Source organism: Tachyglossus aculeatus, chromosome 11 (genome assembly GCF_015852505.1).
Source record: "Tachyglossus aculeatus isolate mTacAcu1 chromosome 11, mTacAcu1.pri, whole genome shotgun sequence".
NCBI lineage: Eukaryota > Metazoa > Chordata > Mammalia > Monotremata > Tachyglossidae > Tachyglossus > Tachyglossus aculeatus.
Genome location: NC_052076.1, coordinates 46,491,734 through 46,506,829, shown reverse-complemented (window position 1 = coordinate 46,506,829; position 15,096 = coordinate 46,491,734). Strand labels below are relative to the sequence as shown.

The window sequence follows — 15,096 nt, the reverse complement described above, 5'->3', positions numbered from 1 at the left end:
GCCCACAAGGAAACCAAAACACTCTACCTTTTTCTTTTTTTTGTTGGGCTGGGGTTGGAGAGCGGGAGCTGGCAGAGGAAACAGGGCTGGCTAGATCAGCGTACATGTCTTCTGAATCTGCACTGTGAACAGAACTGCTACTGGACGAGGCGCTAGAGACAGAGGATACGCTGCTCACACTCAGGGACCTGAAACAGACACAAAGGCATATATGCCACCAACATGACATCCACTCTGCAGGGCAGAAGAGAAAGTTTCTACAACACCCACGTAGACCAGTTCTAGTTCATCGGTAGTTCAACCCTGGTAAACTCAAAAGATGGCAGACAAGTTGAATTCTTATCAGCTGAGTCAAGGGCCCTAGCCAAGTTTGCTGGGCAGGAAGATAGAGGATTAATAACCACAATATATGGCTTCTAGCAAACTTACGAAAACAAGTTTGGTACATTAAACTAGATTACCAACACAAGGAGAGGTGATCACAACCCAAGAGAGACGAGAAGGACAGGTTTAGGGCATTTCATTTGGAAAGTGGATTTCATTAGAAGCGCTTAAATTCACATTGAAATTCAAGAGAATCGAAGCTCTGGGAAATTGTCCCCACGTGGTTTTAGATGTCTCCTAGTTTCTAAAAGCACCGACGTCTTCACAGATGAACTGAACACGAGCTTGAAAGGCCAGAACTGATACTTTCGATTGGCACGCCAGACCCACCAGGGCTTTAGAAGCAGCCCTCTAACAGATGCTTGGGAGGAGACACATACCTGGATTTCCTAAGGTCATCAGTCAGTGGGTTTGAAGAAAAAAGGGAAAGAGAACCACATATTTTTTAAGTCTATGTCTTTGAAACACGTTGGGCTAAATTAATCAAGTTTGGGCATGAAAATGTTAACTGCCCCACTGCCTGGTACACTCACAAAACGTGTTTTATTTTATTGTTTCACACTCTGCTGCTGCTGCTGGATTCTGGGCAATGCAGGTGGCTCTTAGAATTGATGCAGCACTTGGCAGAATTTTGTTTTCCCTTTTGGTTACTTTCTTCCCTCTCAGGCATCCTTTCCTCTCTCTTCCTCCCTCCGCCCCAATCATAAAAATCCCCTTCCTCCAGTTTTCCCTAAGTTTTGAAACTGTCTTCCTGACCACAGTTAGGACCTACCCTCTCTCCATTCAGGGAGACTCAGAAAGGAAGCTTTCTGGAACTGCATAATGCTGCCTGCATTTTTTTTTAACGGTATTTGTTAAACGCTTACTACGTGCCAGGCCCTCTTCTAAATGCTGGGGTACATACAGCTTAATCAGATTGGACACAGTCCAGGTTCCACATGGGGCTTACAGTATTAACCCCCATTTAAAAGATGAGGGAACTGAGGCAAAGAGGAGTGAAGTGACTTGCCTAAGGTCACACAGCAGATAAGTGGCAGACCCGGGATTAGAACCTAGGTCCTTCTGACTCTCAGGCTCACGCTCTAGCCACTCGGCCAGGCTACTTCTGCTCATTGCTCTTCTCTGGATCTCTTCTCTCATGACCTTGCCGGGGGACGCAGAGGTCTCTACTATCACAGACCCGATCAGCTTGGCAAACCAGATCTCTGCCGACAGCTAAACTCACTATTTCTCAAGGAAGTACAGGACTTTCACTAGGTTGGCCTTACGGTTTTAGTTTTTGAGATCTTCTCAAGCCAAAGACCTCAGGAAACGGAGCATCTCCCAATAGACGAAAATTAGGTGCTTCCCTACTAAATTCAGGATTTTTTTTTTTAAACAGAGTCAATGACCAATTAAGTTCAACAGAAACTCCTCATTTGAAATTTTACATAGAGTTGAACAGCCCTCCATTTTTAAATCTATTACCGTTCTCAAGAATCAATGGCCTTCATTTTTATATCTATTACCGTTCTCAAGAATCAATGGGTATGGAAGAATTCCGTAGCCAGTTTCACTTTTCAAAATGAAGATAACCTGAACCCTGCTCTGTGGTCTTCCTCTCGCTTCAGTAGAGTGATTTTCTGATTCTCCGTTATGCTAGTTACTAGTAATTGGTCCCAGAATACCTGAGGGCGAAGGAAGCTAACACTCGGCTTTACTTCTTACCGGGACTTCCTGGACCCTGAAGGGGAGGGAGAAACAGAGGCAGAAGTTGATCGGGAATGAGACCTAGAGAGAGATCTTGACAATGACCTTGATCGGGAACTAGAGCCGCTATAGCTGCTGGCGCTGCCGCTGATGCTGCCACTGAGAGTCCGCCTGCAATAAAAAGCAAAGATTTGGTCACAAATGTATTTGCACACCCGAAAACACAACTAGTTAGGTACATCTACTAGGATAGGGGGAGGAGAAAACACCATCCTTTTTAAGCCTGGAATCCATAAGGGGAAAATACAAGTAAACTGCTTGATGAAAGTGCGATTTGCTTGCTATTTCCAACTCTGCAAGTAATCGTAGCCACATTTATGCTCAAAAGAGAATGCTAGCTTATCAATTAAACATCCGTTCAGGTTCCATATGTGAAGGACAGTTGAGCCAACTTGCCTCGAGGCGAATGTTTTTCCAAATTCATAAAATAGCTCTCTCTTGGTAATAACCCACACCCACAGATTTAAGAAGTAACGTGTATTCCATAAGATTAGTCCAGAAAACTTGCTGAGGAGGGTTTCTGAGTATGGAAAATAGGGTCTTGAAGGGAAAGAGACCCACAGTTGAGAAACGGCATGGCCTGGGAGTTGGAGGACCTGGGTTCTGAACCCGGCTCCACCTCTTGTCTGCTGTGTGACCCTGGGCAAGCCAATTAACCTCTCTGAGCCTCCGTTTCCTCATCTTTAACCCCCATTTTACAGATGAGGAAACGGAGGCTCAGAGAGGTTAACTGGCTTGCCTATGGTCACACAGCAGACAAGAGGTGGAGCCGGGTTCAGAACCCAGGTAAAATGGGGATTAAGACTGTGAGCCCTACGTTGGACAGAAACTGTGTCCAACCCGTTATGTTCAATCTACCCCAGTGCTTAATAGAGGGCCCGGTACAAAGTAAATGCTTAACAAATGCCATAAAACAAAACAACAAACAAGGTTACTACTTCCTCCTTGAGTCTTTCACTTATGTGCACCTGTGCAGGTGAAACTTTAAAAGACTGAGCAAATTTTGTTGTATTTACCAAAGAAACAGAATCACCTTCCCAAATCCCAAGCCCACAGTCTGGCTAATATTACTAACTTGTTAAATTACTTGAGGCTAGGCGTCTTTTCATTCAATTGTACTTATTGAGCGCTTACTGTGTGCAGAGAAGCCAGCCAGATTCTGGGCTCCGGCAGAGCCCCAAGACCAGATTCACACTGGGCTCTGCAGCTGGCTCGTTTTTCTGCCCCAACTCCATACTCCTAATCATTTGCTTCTCATCTATGTTCGTATGGAGATTATGGTTCATTCCTAATGATAGCTCAGAAATTCCAAGGACCCCCAAAAGCTCGCTGATTCTTACCTTCTAGGTGGGGTCCTGGTTTGACGTTCCTTCCTCCTTGCCTCCCGATTATCTCCTGGTTTGGCAGGCTCTGGTGCAGATGCAGTGGTTTTGGCGGACTGCGGCGGGGCTGGAGGTGGGGCTGGTTTCTTCAGAGATTTCTCTCTGAAAGGAGGAATTCAAATAAGCCATGGTTAGGGGCAATAATAGGGACAGGTCTTATCTACTGTAGTTCCAAGATAAAATTAAGAATTATGAAGTGGCCTCAGTAGAATGAAGACATTTCCTTCTTTTGGCTTGGGTTGGCAAGGCTCTGGTCTGGGCAGCTTGAGGACCTGATCCTGTGGTTTTTCCCAAGCCTAAGGGCTACAAAATCCAAGGCTTACTCTATCCCGTGGGTGGAAACCACCAGAAGGGGGGTGGGATGCAATGAGGAAGGAGGGTTCCAGGGGCCCGAGCCTCAAAACGGGCTCAGGTAGAGGCAGTTGAAGGAATGCACCACACCAAATTCAGGGCTCTACCTGGTGGTCCTCCTGATTCCACTACTATCAGCCCACCCATTTTCCTTCCTTGTTGCCGGAAACCCTGTTTCTTAACTGTTTAGGGAGGGAGAGGAGAAGATAGCGGGTTCCAGGAGAGTGGGCTCCAGTTGTCAGGAAAAGAGACTTTTCCTGGGATATAACAAGCAAGGAAGGAGCTGATGTCAGAAAAAGTCACTTTCTAGCCCAACAAGCCCGTGACAATAGAATCCTGAAGGAGACAAGAGAAAGTTTCTGACACCAAGTAGGAAAGGCGTGATGACAAATGGTGGAACAGGTCTGGCCTGGTGGTCCGTGGGCACACCGACAGAGTTTGCTTACTCCCACACTGGCACTGCTACAGGGCGTAACACCAGATAATCCTGAGTTTCCTTTCATCTACATTTCTTCCTTTTTTCTCACTGGGAATAGAGTTGTGCTATTCTGAGCAACCATACACATAAAAATAAATTCTGAAAATCGCTTAGGTTTCTTGAAAGAGAAAATACATGACTACAAGTTGATTTTTGAACCATGGAATTATTGTTGATCACAGCGAGCACTGAATTAGCACTGGGCCAAAATTCTGTAGGTGGACTACAGTCCAAGCAAGACAGGAACTTTAGGGCAGCAGGGTAATTGCTCTGGGGACCCGAGTATGAAGGAATCCATTTGAAATGCCGAGCCCACTATACCTCAGGACTTCTGGGAACGCATTTATCTTAACGTCTGCCTCCCCCCACCGACTGTAAGCTCCTTATGGGCAAGGATCGGATCTACAAACTCTATTACACTGCACTTTCCCAAGAGCTCAGTTCAGTGCTCTGCACAAAATAAGCAATCGGTAAGTGCCATTAACTGACTGAACACTTGGAGAGGCCTGGTGGCTGAGTGCCCTCTCTCCCAATGTGCAGTCTAAGTCCTGAGGGACATGTTCCAGGAAGTCTTGGAATTTTCAGCTCCACCACTCCTCGGAGCTGTGATGACACGAGGACCAGATTTCATGGTGGCATAGCATGGCCTCAACCTGATGCTGCAGGGTGGGGAGGGAGGAGGTGGGGAATAGAAAGGCCCGAATGGCAATTCCATCCCACAGCCGAGGTGTTGTCCCTGGGTGCCCACGATCCCTGCCTTTTCCCACTCAGGCTGCCTCTCAAGGAAGGTTGTGATGGAAGGACAGGGAGGATGAGATATAATATTAGAAATTACACATAAAACAATATCTGCAGGCCGCCTTTTAATATTGTCTTTAGTTCCTACCGCTAACACAATCATGTTTTATCACCAGCAGCGGTCCTTTTCGCTCTTGTCACTTGGAAAACTCAATACAAAACTGATTTCTGAAAGCACTGTGGATTGGTTTTTCTGAGAGGCCCCCAGTCAACTCACTGATAGCAAGAAACCTTCTCCTGGTTTATCATCTTCTTTTTCAATGAAGGAACATTTTGTGAAGGATAAATAATGTTTAAAAAGTCATCCAGTGATAAACATGTTCAAGTTAGACCATACTTCCCATTTTTTACCTACTAATTATAGAACACACCCTCACATATCCAATCCAAGTGTTTTATCAGTGAGAGCTGGTTACATATTTTGCTTTCTTGTTTTATTGTCCCTAGAAGCTTTTCCATCAGTTATAATAATAATAATGATGGCATTTGTTAAGCACTTACTATGTGCAAAGCACTTTTCTAAGCGCTGGGGAGGATACAATGTGATCAGGTTGTCCCACGTGGGGCTCACGGTCTTAGTCCCCATTATACAGATGAGGTAACTGAGGCGCAAAGAAGTTAAGTGACTTGCCCAAAGTCACACAGCTGACAATTAGCGGAGCCAGGATTTGAACACGTGACCTCTGCTCTTTCCACTGAGCCATGCTGCTTCTCAAGTTATGCAATCACTTACAACACTGGAGGAAGGTTTTCATGAGATATCCAAGTTTTATAAATTTGAAAACTTGGACTTGGATCTACTTTGTAGACAGCAAGAAAAAAAAGAATCCCATAAAAAAGTTGCCTATCTGGAGCTTCCTTCATCAACTGACCAACAAATGACCGTGGCCCCGATGCTATTCCTGAGTAACTACCACATACCATCACCCCTTTATAAAGAAGCAAAAGATATACTTCTATATCGTCAGGACGAAAACTGGTAAAAATTCAATCAACCAGAATAACGGTCAATCCCTAAAGGCCTAGGCCCCACACATTCTGTATAACTGGGTTTTTATTGTACTGTGAAAACCGGGGAGACAACCATACTTTAGCTAACTTATTTATCTAAGAACACAAATCACACATCCCTTCATCAGCAATTTCAAACTCTTCAAGCTTACCCTTTTCCAGCAGTTAGCGCAGGCTCGCCTTTAACTTTTGCAGAAGCTTTGTGTGGGGATGGAGTTGGAGAAGGAGAAGGGGAAGATGAAAAGGACCGTGACCTGGGGAAAAACACAAAACAGGAGCTCTCAAGTAAAAACTCTGGCACGCTCCCTCCACTGAGTTCACAAATTCAGTAACTAAAGGCACAATGGCCATGCTTTGAGTGCCTGGAACTTCGAGATTATAAAAAGTCTGAAGTTTTGCCAAAAGCTTTGGGTGGGCCTAGTCCTCTAGTTGTTACGGACAATTTGAATTCTCTTCACACTTTAGAATTGAAGCGTCTAAATACCCCTGAAATTATCTTTAAATGTCCCTGAAATTACATGGCAAAAACTCAAAAGAAGGTTACCAAAGAGCCCCAAACTCAACACTGATTTCCTGGACTGGGAGTGACAGAAGTCAAATGACTACCAAACTATGTCAGAGAAGGACAAAGAAGATTGCAGCAAGTTAGTGATTCACAGTACTGACTTCATCAATGAAGCAAACACCTTCCTTGCAAGCACTTACATTTAAAAAAGGGTCAGAAGGCAATGTTTACATCATTTTAAAATTTTCAAATAAAAACCTCTATATGACACATAAATATTTCATCACTTCCTTCAAATAATCACAGCGGTTAAGCACTTCAAGACTGGAACTATACACATTACACAATACCTATGTTGTCATCCTGTAAATAAAGGGGAAGAATGTAAAGGAAAAACTTAATTGTCTTCTCGAGAGGCTCTCTAATTATAGTGGAAGCCAGCTATAAAACAATTCAAATCATGGCAGACTCAGATATAACAGGGAAGGGTAATTACTTCAGCAGGTGGCCCACAGAGAATTTTAGTCAACTACAACTGCTGAAGACCTGCTGACATGAAATACTTGGTTATCACAAAAATCAACCAACGAGATGGTTACAATACGGGGATTACACTTTTGAAGAGCCTCTAGGTAAGGAAAACTTGTGACCCAGGAGAAGCTGCCCCCGACCACGCCATCGAACTCTCCATGGTCTCTGCTCCAGGCTCGGAAGGAAGTGGCTGAGGCTTGTGACTTTGGTGATTTCAGGCTAGGAGAAGCCTGAAATGCTGCTCAATCAATCAATCAATCAATCGTATTTATTGAGCGCTTACTATGTGCAGAGCACTGTACTAAGCGCTTGGGAAGTATAAATCGGCAACACATAGAGACAGTCCCTACCCAACAGTGGGCTCACAGTCTAAAAGGGGGAGACAGAGAACAGAACCAAACATACCAACAAAATAAAATAAATAGGACAGAAATGCACAAGCAAAATAAATAAATAAATAGAGTAATAAATATGTAATAGAGTAATAAATAGAGTAATAATATGTAAATAATACATGTAAATATGTATTTAATAATAATAATATAATATTATGTAATGATAATAATAATAATAATATGTAAATAATATGTAATAAATAGAGTAATAAATATACTCCTCTAGCCACAATGCCCTACTGCTCCTGTCGTAGTTGCCACCCATTTTGTTCCTTAATATTGTTATGTTATGTTAGCCTCCTCTACACTGTGAGCTCATTGTGGGCAGGGAATGTCACTGTTTACTGTTGCAGCGTACTTTCCCAAGAACTTAATATAATACTCAGCACACAATAAGCGCTTAATAAATACGACCGAATGAATGAATAAATGCTTTCACCTTTCCTTGTGTGCCTGTTGCCAAGTCCCTCCTAGCCCCCGGCCCCACTTACTCTCAGACTCTGAGTTCTTGGGGGACAAGACTTTATGTACATCTTATCTGTGTATTTTGTTCCCAGCGTTCTGTATAGTGCTTTGCGCTCTGAATGCCCTCAATGAATATTATCTACTAGTAATGATAATAGGATTTATTAAGCTCTTACTTCCGTTCGGAGCGGGGATTGGGGGCGAAGTGCCTCACAAGTTATTACAGAAGGCCCTCATTGACTAACGTCATGAACAAATGCACAACTGTTTCTTCTGACATTTCACATTGTTCTACCCCCACGTGGCAACTGTCTGATAAATTCTTAATTCTTCCGACGTGCTGAATTCAAAATGCGTAGTGAAAAGTTGCCTTATGGTCTTCACAGAGAGACTACCAATTTTGGCACAAGAAACAGCTGCTTTGGCAAGAGGTATTTGTAAGTTTATTCCCTTAAGGATAGAGTGTGAGCTTCTCCCCTGCTTTTTTTTTGTGGGGGGGTGTGGGCATATTTATACATGTCTGTCTCCCCCTCTAGACCACAAGGTCACTGTGGACAGGAAATGTATCTACCAACTCTGTTGTACTGCACTCTCCCAATCCTTAGAGTAGGGCTCTGCACACAGTAAGTGCTCAATGAATACCACTGATGATGCAGAGTGGTGTTTGGGGCTAGGTAGAAGAGATAAAGGACTCTGAGGTACAAGGGAAGGATGGTATGAGGAAGCTGTTGGAATGGGAAGAGCACATAGAGTAACGGAAAAGAAAGCAAAGTGCAGGGGTGGAATGGAGCTGAGGATTACTAAATCAGTGTGTTTTATTTAAAATCGTAGCCAATTCTACATAGATTATTTGAGGTGCCCCTCTAGCCTTTGTCCTCTCACTTTCCAGTCAGCTCCAGATCTGGCTACTTAAATTTGATTTATTTACCGAACTAAACGAATTCTAATTCCATTAGACTTCAGGACACACAGTGCTATGGTCCTTTAAATTACACAACGAGAGTATTTAAAAATCAGGTAAAAATCAGTTCAAACCCCATAGAGGAGCAGAACGCGGGGTTACTTACTTGGAGGGGGTTGGAGGCGGCGAGGGGGACAGTGTGAAACGAGTGGGCATGATTTAAAGGAAGCGTTAGTTACCTGGACCTGCTGCCTGAGAATGAGCTGTGCCTGGAAGATTGGCTAGAATAGGAGCTGTAAGACGAAGACCTGGAACGGGATCGAGAAGAGCCAGATCCAGAGTAAGATGATGAACGAGATGATGACCTAATATATTGGGGAGGGGGGAGTGGGGAAGAAGAGAGAAACAAGTCACTCTTTCGGTCCAATGCCATCCCGAACGTTTTAATTGACACGATTATAACAGTGCTTAATTTGCGCTAGAGACTCTGAACCCCACCCTCTCACTCCTAAACACCTCCAGGGAGCCATTTCACCAGACAGTAGGGAGGGCTCTGGTCTAACTGTGCCCTGGAGCCTCTCCCGGAAGAAATAAAGCAACAAGTAACATGAATAACTTTTAAGGCTGAACGGCACAAACTACTCTCCATTAAAGCGCTTTCCGCATTTCTTGGATTTTCAGAAAAAATCCCTTTCATGATTTCTGCTTCCTTTCCCCTCCGCTTCTCGCTTGCTTCCCTTAACAAACTAAAAGGGGGCCCTCTCTTAGTCCTTTACTCTCCTCTTCCTTGCGAATATTTGGTTTAAAAATTGTGGGATGCCTGTCCCTTGAGGAGCAACCTTTGACAGCAGGTAAAAATAATGATAGAAACTCGAATTTTTTGGGTTAAAATATTCAAGAAAGATGTAATAGGTTTAGGGCGGGGGTGGAGCATATCCCCTCAAATTTAGGTAAACTGCATGAAAACCACACTTCATTCTTTCTGGCTCTGTCCTCCAAGTGCCAATCGTCCCTCCCAGGATTCAGTTTTCTTGGCTAAATGACAAGCATTCACTTAACACCCACACGGTGCCCTACATCCTTAAAAGGCATGTTAAATACAAGGGTCTGCCCTTAAAGAGCTTGCAGTCTTATTAGAGACAAAAAAAAGACTACTCAATAGGTCCTTCTAGGTTGCTTTCCCACAAAAGTTGCTCCTCTAACATTTCCTGTTACCCCCATCTTTTCCTGGGGATTTTTTTTTTAATGTAGCAGGAAAGCATATTTTGTCAATGCTAGAACCAAAAAATTGAATGCTGGTAGCTGAGCAGATGATGGCTGAAGAGGACATTCAATGCCACCACCAGACCACAGAGTCCCCTGGAGGGCTCAATACCTCGAGGAATTTGAGGCAGAAGCTGATGAGGCCGATGTTTTTCGTCTCCTGCGAGCCCGGCTTGGAGAAACAGACGCCCCAAGTTTCTTCTTAGGGGACTTGGATCGGCGCCAAGGATCCTTCCATTCATCTGCTCTCTTGACTTGAGGGCCAGTTGAGGTGGCCTCCTTCTTTGGTGGCTCAGGCTGACGGCTGACAAAACACACAAAAACACACACACAAACACCATGTTAGTACAAAAAGGGGAGTGGTCCTCCACAGTGAGGCTGCCTCGATGCAAAACTGAGGCCCAAGATTGTGGCTCACTCATTCCCTTTACATATCTTGTATGTGTCTAAGACGACATTTTGGAAATTTAAAAAAAAACAAAAAGAAGATCAGATCCAAAAGCTAGTAAGCCCTCTCTTCTTGGGAGAATAAATCCAGAGGAAGGATTTTACATTACCATCAAGGCCTGTTACACTTTTATGACATTTCAAAGAAGATCAAGACCACCTCAACACACGATCAGTACAGGAAAAATAAAATATGAACACAGTACAAAATTACATATCTCCTTGAAAATCTGATCAATCAGTAGTATTTTTTGAGCACTTACTCTGTGCAATGCACTGTACTAAGCACTTAGGAGTACAACAGAGATAGTAGGCATGATCCCTGCCCTTATTCATTCCTTCCATCGCATTTATTGCACACTTACTGTGTGCAGAGCACTGTACAAAGCGTGTGGAAACTACAAACAGCAATGAAGAGAGATAATCCCCCATATTACATTTATAATCCAGAGGGGAGACAGACATTAAAACAAATTACAAATAGGGGGAAGTAAGACTATAAAGATAGGCACATGAGTGCTATCAGGGCTGGGGAAGGAAGGAGAGTGACACAGTTGGGGATTCTTCTAGGGAAAAATGACTTGAAGTCCCCAAGGAAGAGGCTGAAAGGTAACAAGGTTTCGTGGAACACTAACAACGTAAGAAATGAGATTAGCTCACAACACGTATAAACTCTGTAGTACTCTCTCCATTTTCTTGTCATTTTATTACTGCAGCCTCGGTGTTCGTGTAAAACCTGAACTGTCTCAATGAGGTCAGTCCCCCGACCACTGAAGGTAAGAACCAGAGGGAGATTAGACCTACCGTTGCTTCAACTAAAATCCCTGCCCAACTCAGTCCACCAGGACATGTTACCGCATAACCTTGTTTTACAGGATAAAAATAATCCGGGAAGGAAATGAGTCCCGTAACCCAGTCAGTCAGAGATTTGTATCCTCTCAGTGTAACTGAGAAGCTGTCACCTTTCCATTTCCTGGATTTCTTCATTGCCTTAGGAATCAAAACACAAAATTCAATTTCACAATCGGGATTTTGGACCGACATCAGAATAATCCAACTCTGTTATCACTCAACCCCAAGAGGGGTTTTCTTGGAATGTGCTTCAAAAATTTAAGAACATAAAAAATGTCATTATTGGGTCAGACCAAGGGTTCACCCAACCAAGTAGTTCTGTCTCCAACGGCGGTAACAGGCTGCCGAGAGGATCGCTGGGAGATGACTGCCTTCCTTGACATTCAGCCTAATATTTAGGGATGCACCCTTAACTTCTTTGATGTTACTCTCTTGACATCTATGAGCTGTTTGTCCATGAATTTATTCAAACCCCTCTTGCCAATTACTTTTGGCCAGCACGAATTCCTCTGGTAAAAATAATCCATATGTTCACCACCTGCTGTGAAGAAATCTCTCCTTGTGTTTTTTATCTACTGCCTCCAAGCTTCAATGTTGGTCGCCCTCCTCCCCTCTATTTTGGTGTTATGGGATTTTGTTGAACAATTGTGTGAATGCCCCTACCCATGCCCTTCATTAATTTTGTAGACTTCCAGACTGATGAGTCCCCCTCTTTTCTGTTTCTTCTCTTTGTAAAAGCTGCTCCATTTCCCTGATCACCCTGGTTGCCCAACTCTGATCCTCCTCCTCCAACCCTCTACATGCCCTTTCTGAGTTGGGGCAAACCAAAACTGCAGGTGCAGGCAATGAGTGTGTTAATGCTATGCCACAATCATGTCTTTTGTCCAGCGCTTAGAACAGTGCTTTGCACATAGTAAGCACTTAATAAATGCCATCATTATTATTATTATTATTATTATATTTTGTTTCAATTTTAGCATCAACAAACTCAGACATGCTTTTGTTTCAGACTCTGGGAGAAACGGTCTTAGGAATGGCAGCAACAGTGACATTTGATAGCCATTTCTGGGGAGTGGAAATTCTCTGAGAGCAGTACTTCAATCAATTGTATTTATTGAGCAGTGCAGAGCACTGTACTAAGCTCTTGAGAGAGTATAAAAGAGTTGGTAGACAATTCCCTGCCCACAACTAGCAAGGGGGATTCCTATGTATTGTAAAGCAACACCTTTGTATTCCTCCAAAAGGCTGGTATAGTGTCTTATATGCAGTGGTAGTACAATGAATGTGGTCAACTGAGGGCTGAATCCCCCAGTTTGAGGCTTCTCAGGCCTAGCAGTATTATTTATATTTTTCTTTTACCAGTTCTTTCTGTCTCTTTGTTTTCCCTCCCTTTATTACCTCAGCTACAGGGTTGGTGAGGCTGGGCTCTGTGGCTGTGTTTAGAATCCTTTCAACTTCACCCATGAAGTGGTTCAGCCGCTGAGGGGCTGGGTCATCAAGTTCTTCCTTGCCCACACAGGCAGATTCAACAATAATTTTGGCATCTGCCCCACCTGGGGCTCACCATTTAAGTGGGAGGGAGAATAGGTATAATAACATCCATTTTTACAGATGAGGAAACTGAGGCACAGAGGTGTTAAGTGGCAGGGGCGGGATTAGAATCTAAGTCCTCCAGATTCAATTACAAGGTAGTTAACCTTTAGAACAGAACTGGGGCTCTTAATGACCTGCATCAGATGGAAATTAAGGAGGAAGCTGTTACATCGATGACAGCTTCCTTACCCTGAGTCCGACTAATTTAAAAGAGTTAAGATTTTAGGCTGCAGCAACAGTGAAAGCAAAACAACGAATCATTTGTTTGCCTCCACCACTGAAGTCACGTCCGATGGAACAGTTTCAGTTTGTGGGTAGTCTAGTTAATCCAGACTGTCTTCAATCCTTTCTACCGTCAACATTTTCTCCCCGTGAGGCCATTCCCACCTATTTTGCAAGCGAGTGCTCAGACTCGGAATGAACTGGCTGCTTCAAAGGACCAGAATCGAACCCGAAAGGTAAACCTGTAGTCGTCTCTAGTTTTCACCTGGCCAGCTGCCATTACGGGAAGTTCAGGAAACACTGTTAGCAGAATATGAAGCAGGCCTTCTTGGGTGGTAAAAGCCAACGGGCAATGGGTCCGTCAGTGAGAAGCAGCGTGGCTCAGTGGAAAGAGCCCAGGCTTGGGAGTCAGGGGTCATGGGTTCAAATGCCGGCTCTGCCACCTGTCAGCTGTGTGACTTTGGGCAAGTCACTTCACTTCTCTGGGCCTCAGTCACCTCATCTGCAAAATGGGGATTAAGACTGTGAGCCCCCCATGGGACTTTTAGACTGTGAGCCCACTGTTGGGTAGGGACTGTCTCTATATGTTCCCAATTTGTACTTCCCAAGCGCTTAGTACAGTACTCTGCACATAGTAAGTGCTCAATAAATACGATTGATGATGATGACAACCTGATCCCCCTGTAACCTCCCCAGTGCTTAAAACAGTGCTTTGCACATAGTAAGCGCTTAATAAATGTCACTATTATTATTATTATTATTATTATTATTATTATTATTATTATTATTATTATTAGCAGAGAACATCAGGACCTCCACCTCAAGTAGGCAGGGCTCCTACTCCACAAGCCTTAGCTTGATATTGTCATCCCTAATCACTTCTTTTTTGGGGTCAGTTTCTGATGCACCTGAAATTCCTTAACCTACAATCCCTTTAAACCCAGTTTCAGGTTGGCAACCACCTACTGATTATATCCTGAAGATTCGGTACAGGATCCGTGGTTTTCTTTTCTTTACTTTTTTTTTTAATGGCATGTGCTAAACACTTGTTATGTGCCACGTAGTATACTGAGCACTGGGGTAGATACAAGCTAATCAAGTTGGACACGGTCCATGTCCCATATGGGGCTCAAAACCTTAATCCCTATTTTAGAGGCAAGGTAACAAGCACAGAAGTCAAATGACTTACCCAAGGTCACACAGCAGACAAATGGCGGAGTGGGGATTAGAACCCAAGGTCCTCTGACCCCCCGGGCCCAGGCTCTATTATCCACTAAGCCACGCTGCTACTCAAATCAATCAATCAATCGTATTTATTGAGCGCTTACTGTGTGCAGAGCACTGTACTAAGTGCTTGGGAAGTACAAGCTGGCAACACATAGAGATGGCCCCTGCCCAATAGTGGGCTCACAGTCTAGAAGGGGGAGACAGATAACAAAACAAAACATATTAACACAATAAAATAGAATAGATATGTACAAGTAAAATAAATAAATAGAGCAATAAATACATACAAACATAAATACATATATACACGTGCTGTGGGGAAGGGAAGGAGGTAAGGCGGGAGGGGAAGGAGGGGACTCAGTCTGGGAAGGCCTCCTAACTTCTGTAAGTAGCGTGGCTCAGTGGAAAGAGCCCGGGCTTGGGAGTCAGAGGTCGTGGGTTCGAATCCCGACTCCGCCACTTGTCAGCTGTAAGACTTTGGGCAAGTCACTTCACTTCTCTGGGCCTCAGTTCCCTCATCTCTTGAAGCAGTGTCTCATGAC

At 43.8% G+C, this 15,096-nt stretch overlaps 1 protein-coding gene across 4 annotated transcripts in view; it reads right to left on the bottom strand.

Annotated features, from left to right (window-relative positions):
• ZC3H18 (zinc finger CCCH-type containing 18) overlaps positions 1-15,096 on the bottom strand; it is a 90,088-nt gene that overhangs the window by 12,518 nt on the left and 62,474 nt on the right. For 2 of the 4 annotated variants that reach the window (XM_038753701.1, XM_038753702.1), the window contains exons 9-15: positions 10,326-10,517; positions 9,190-9,315; positions 6,306-6,407; positions 3,474-3,617; positions 2,179-2,244; positions 765-773; positions 28-188 (exon numbers count right to left, since the gene is read on the bottom strand). In XM_038753701.1, coding sequence (XP_038609629.1) covers positions 28-188; positions 765-773; positions 2,179-2,244; positions 3,474-3,617; positions 6,306-6,407; positions 9,190-9,315; positions 10,326-10,517 — 800 coding nt within the window. The remainder of the gene's footprint in view (positions 1-27; positions 189-764; positions 774-2,178; positions 2,245-3,473; positions 3,618-6,305; positions 6,408-9,189; positions 9,316-10,325; positions 10,518-15,096) is intronic. The other 2 variants (XM_038753703.1, XM_038753704.1) reach the window with 1 other exon arrangement.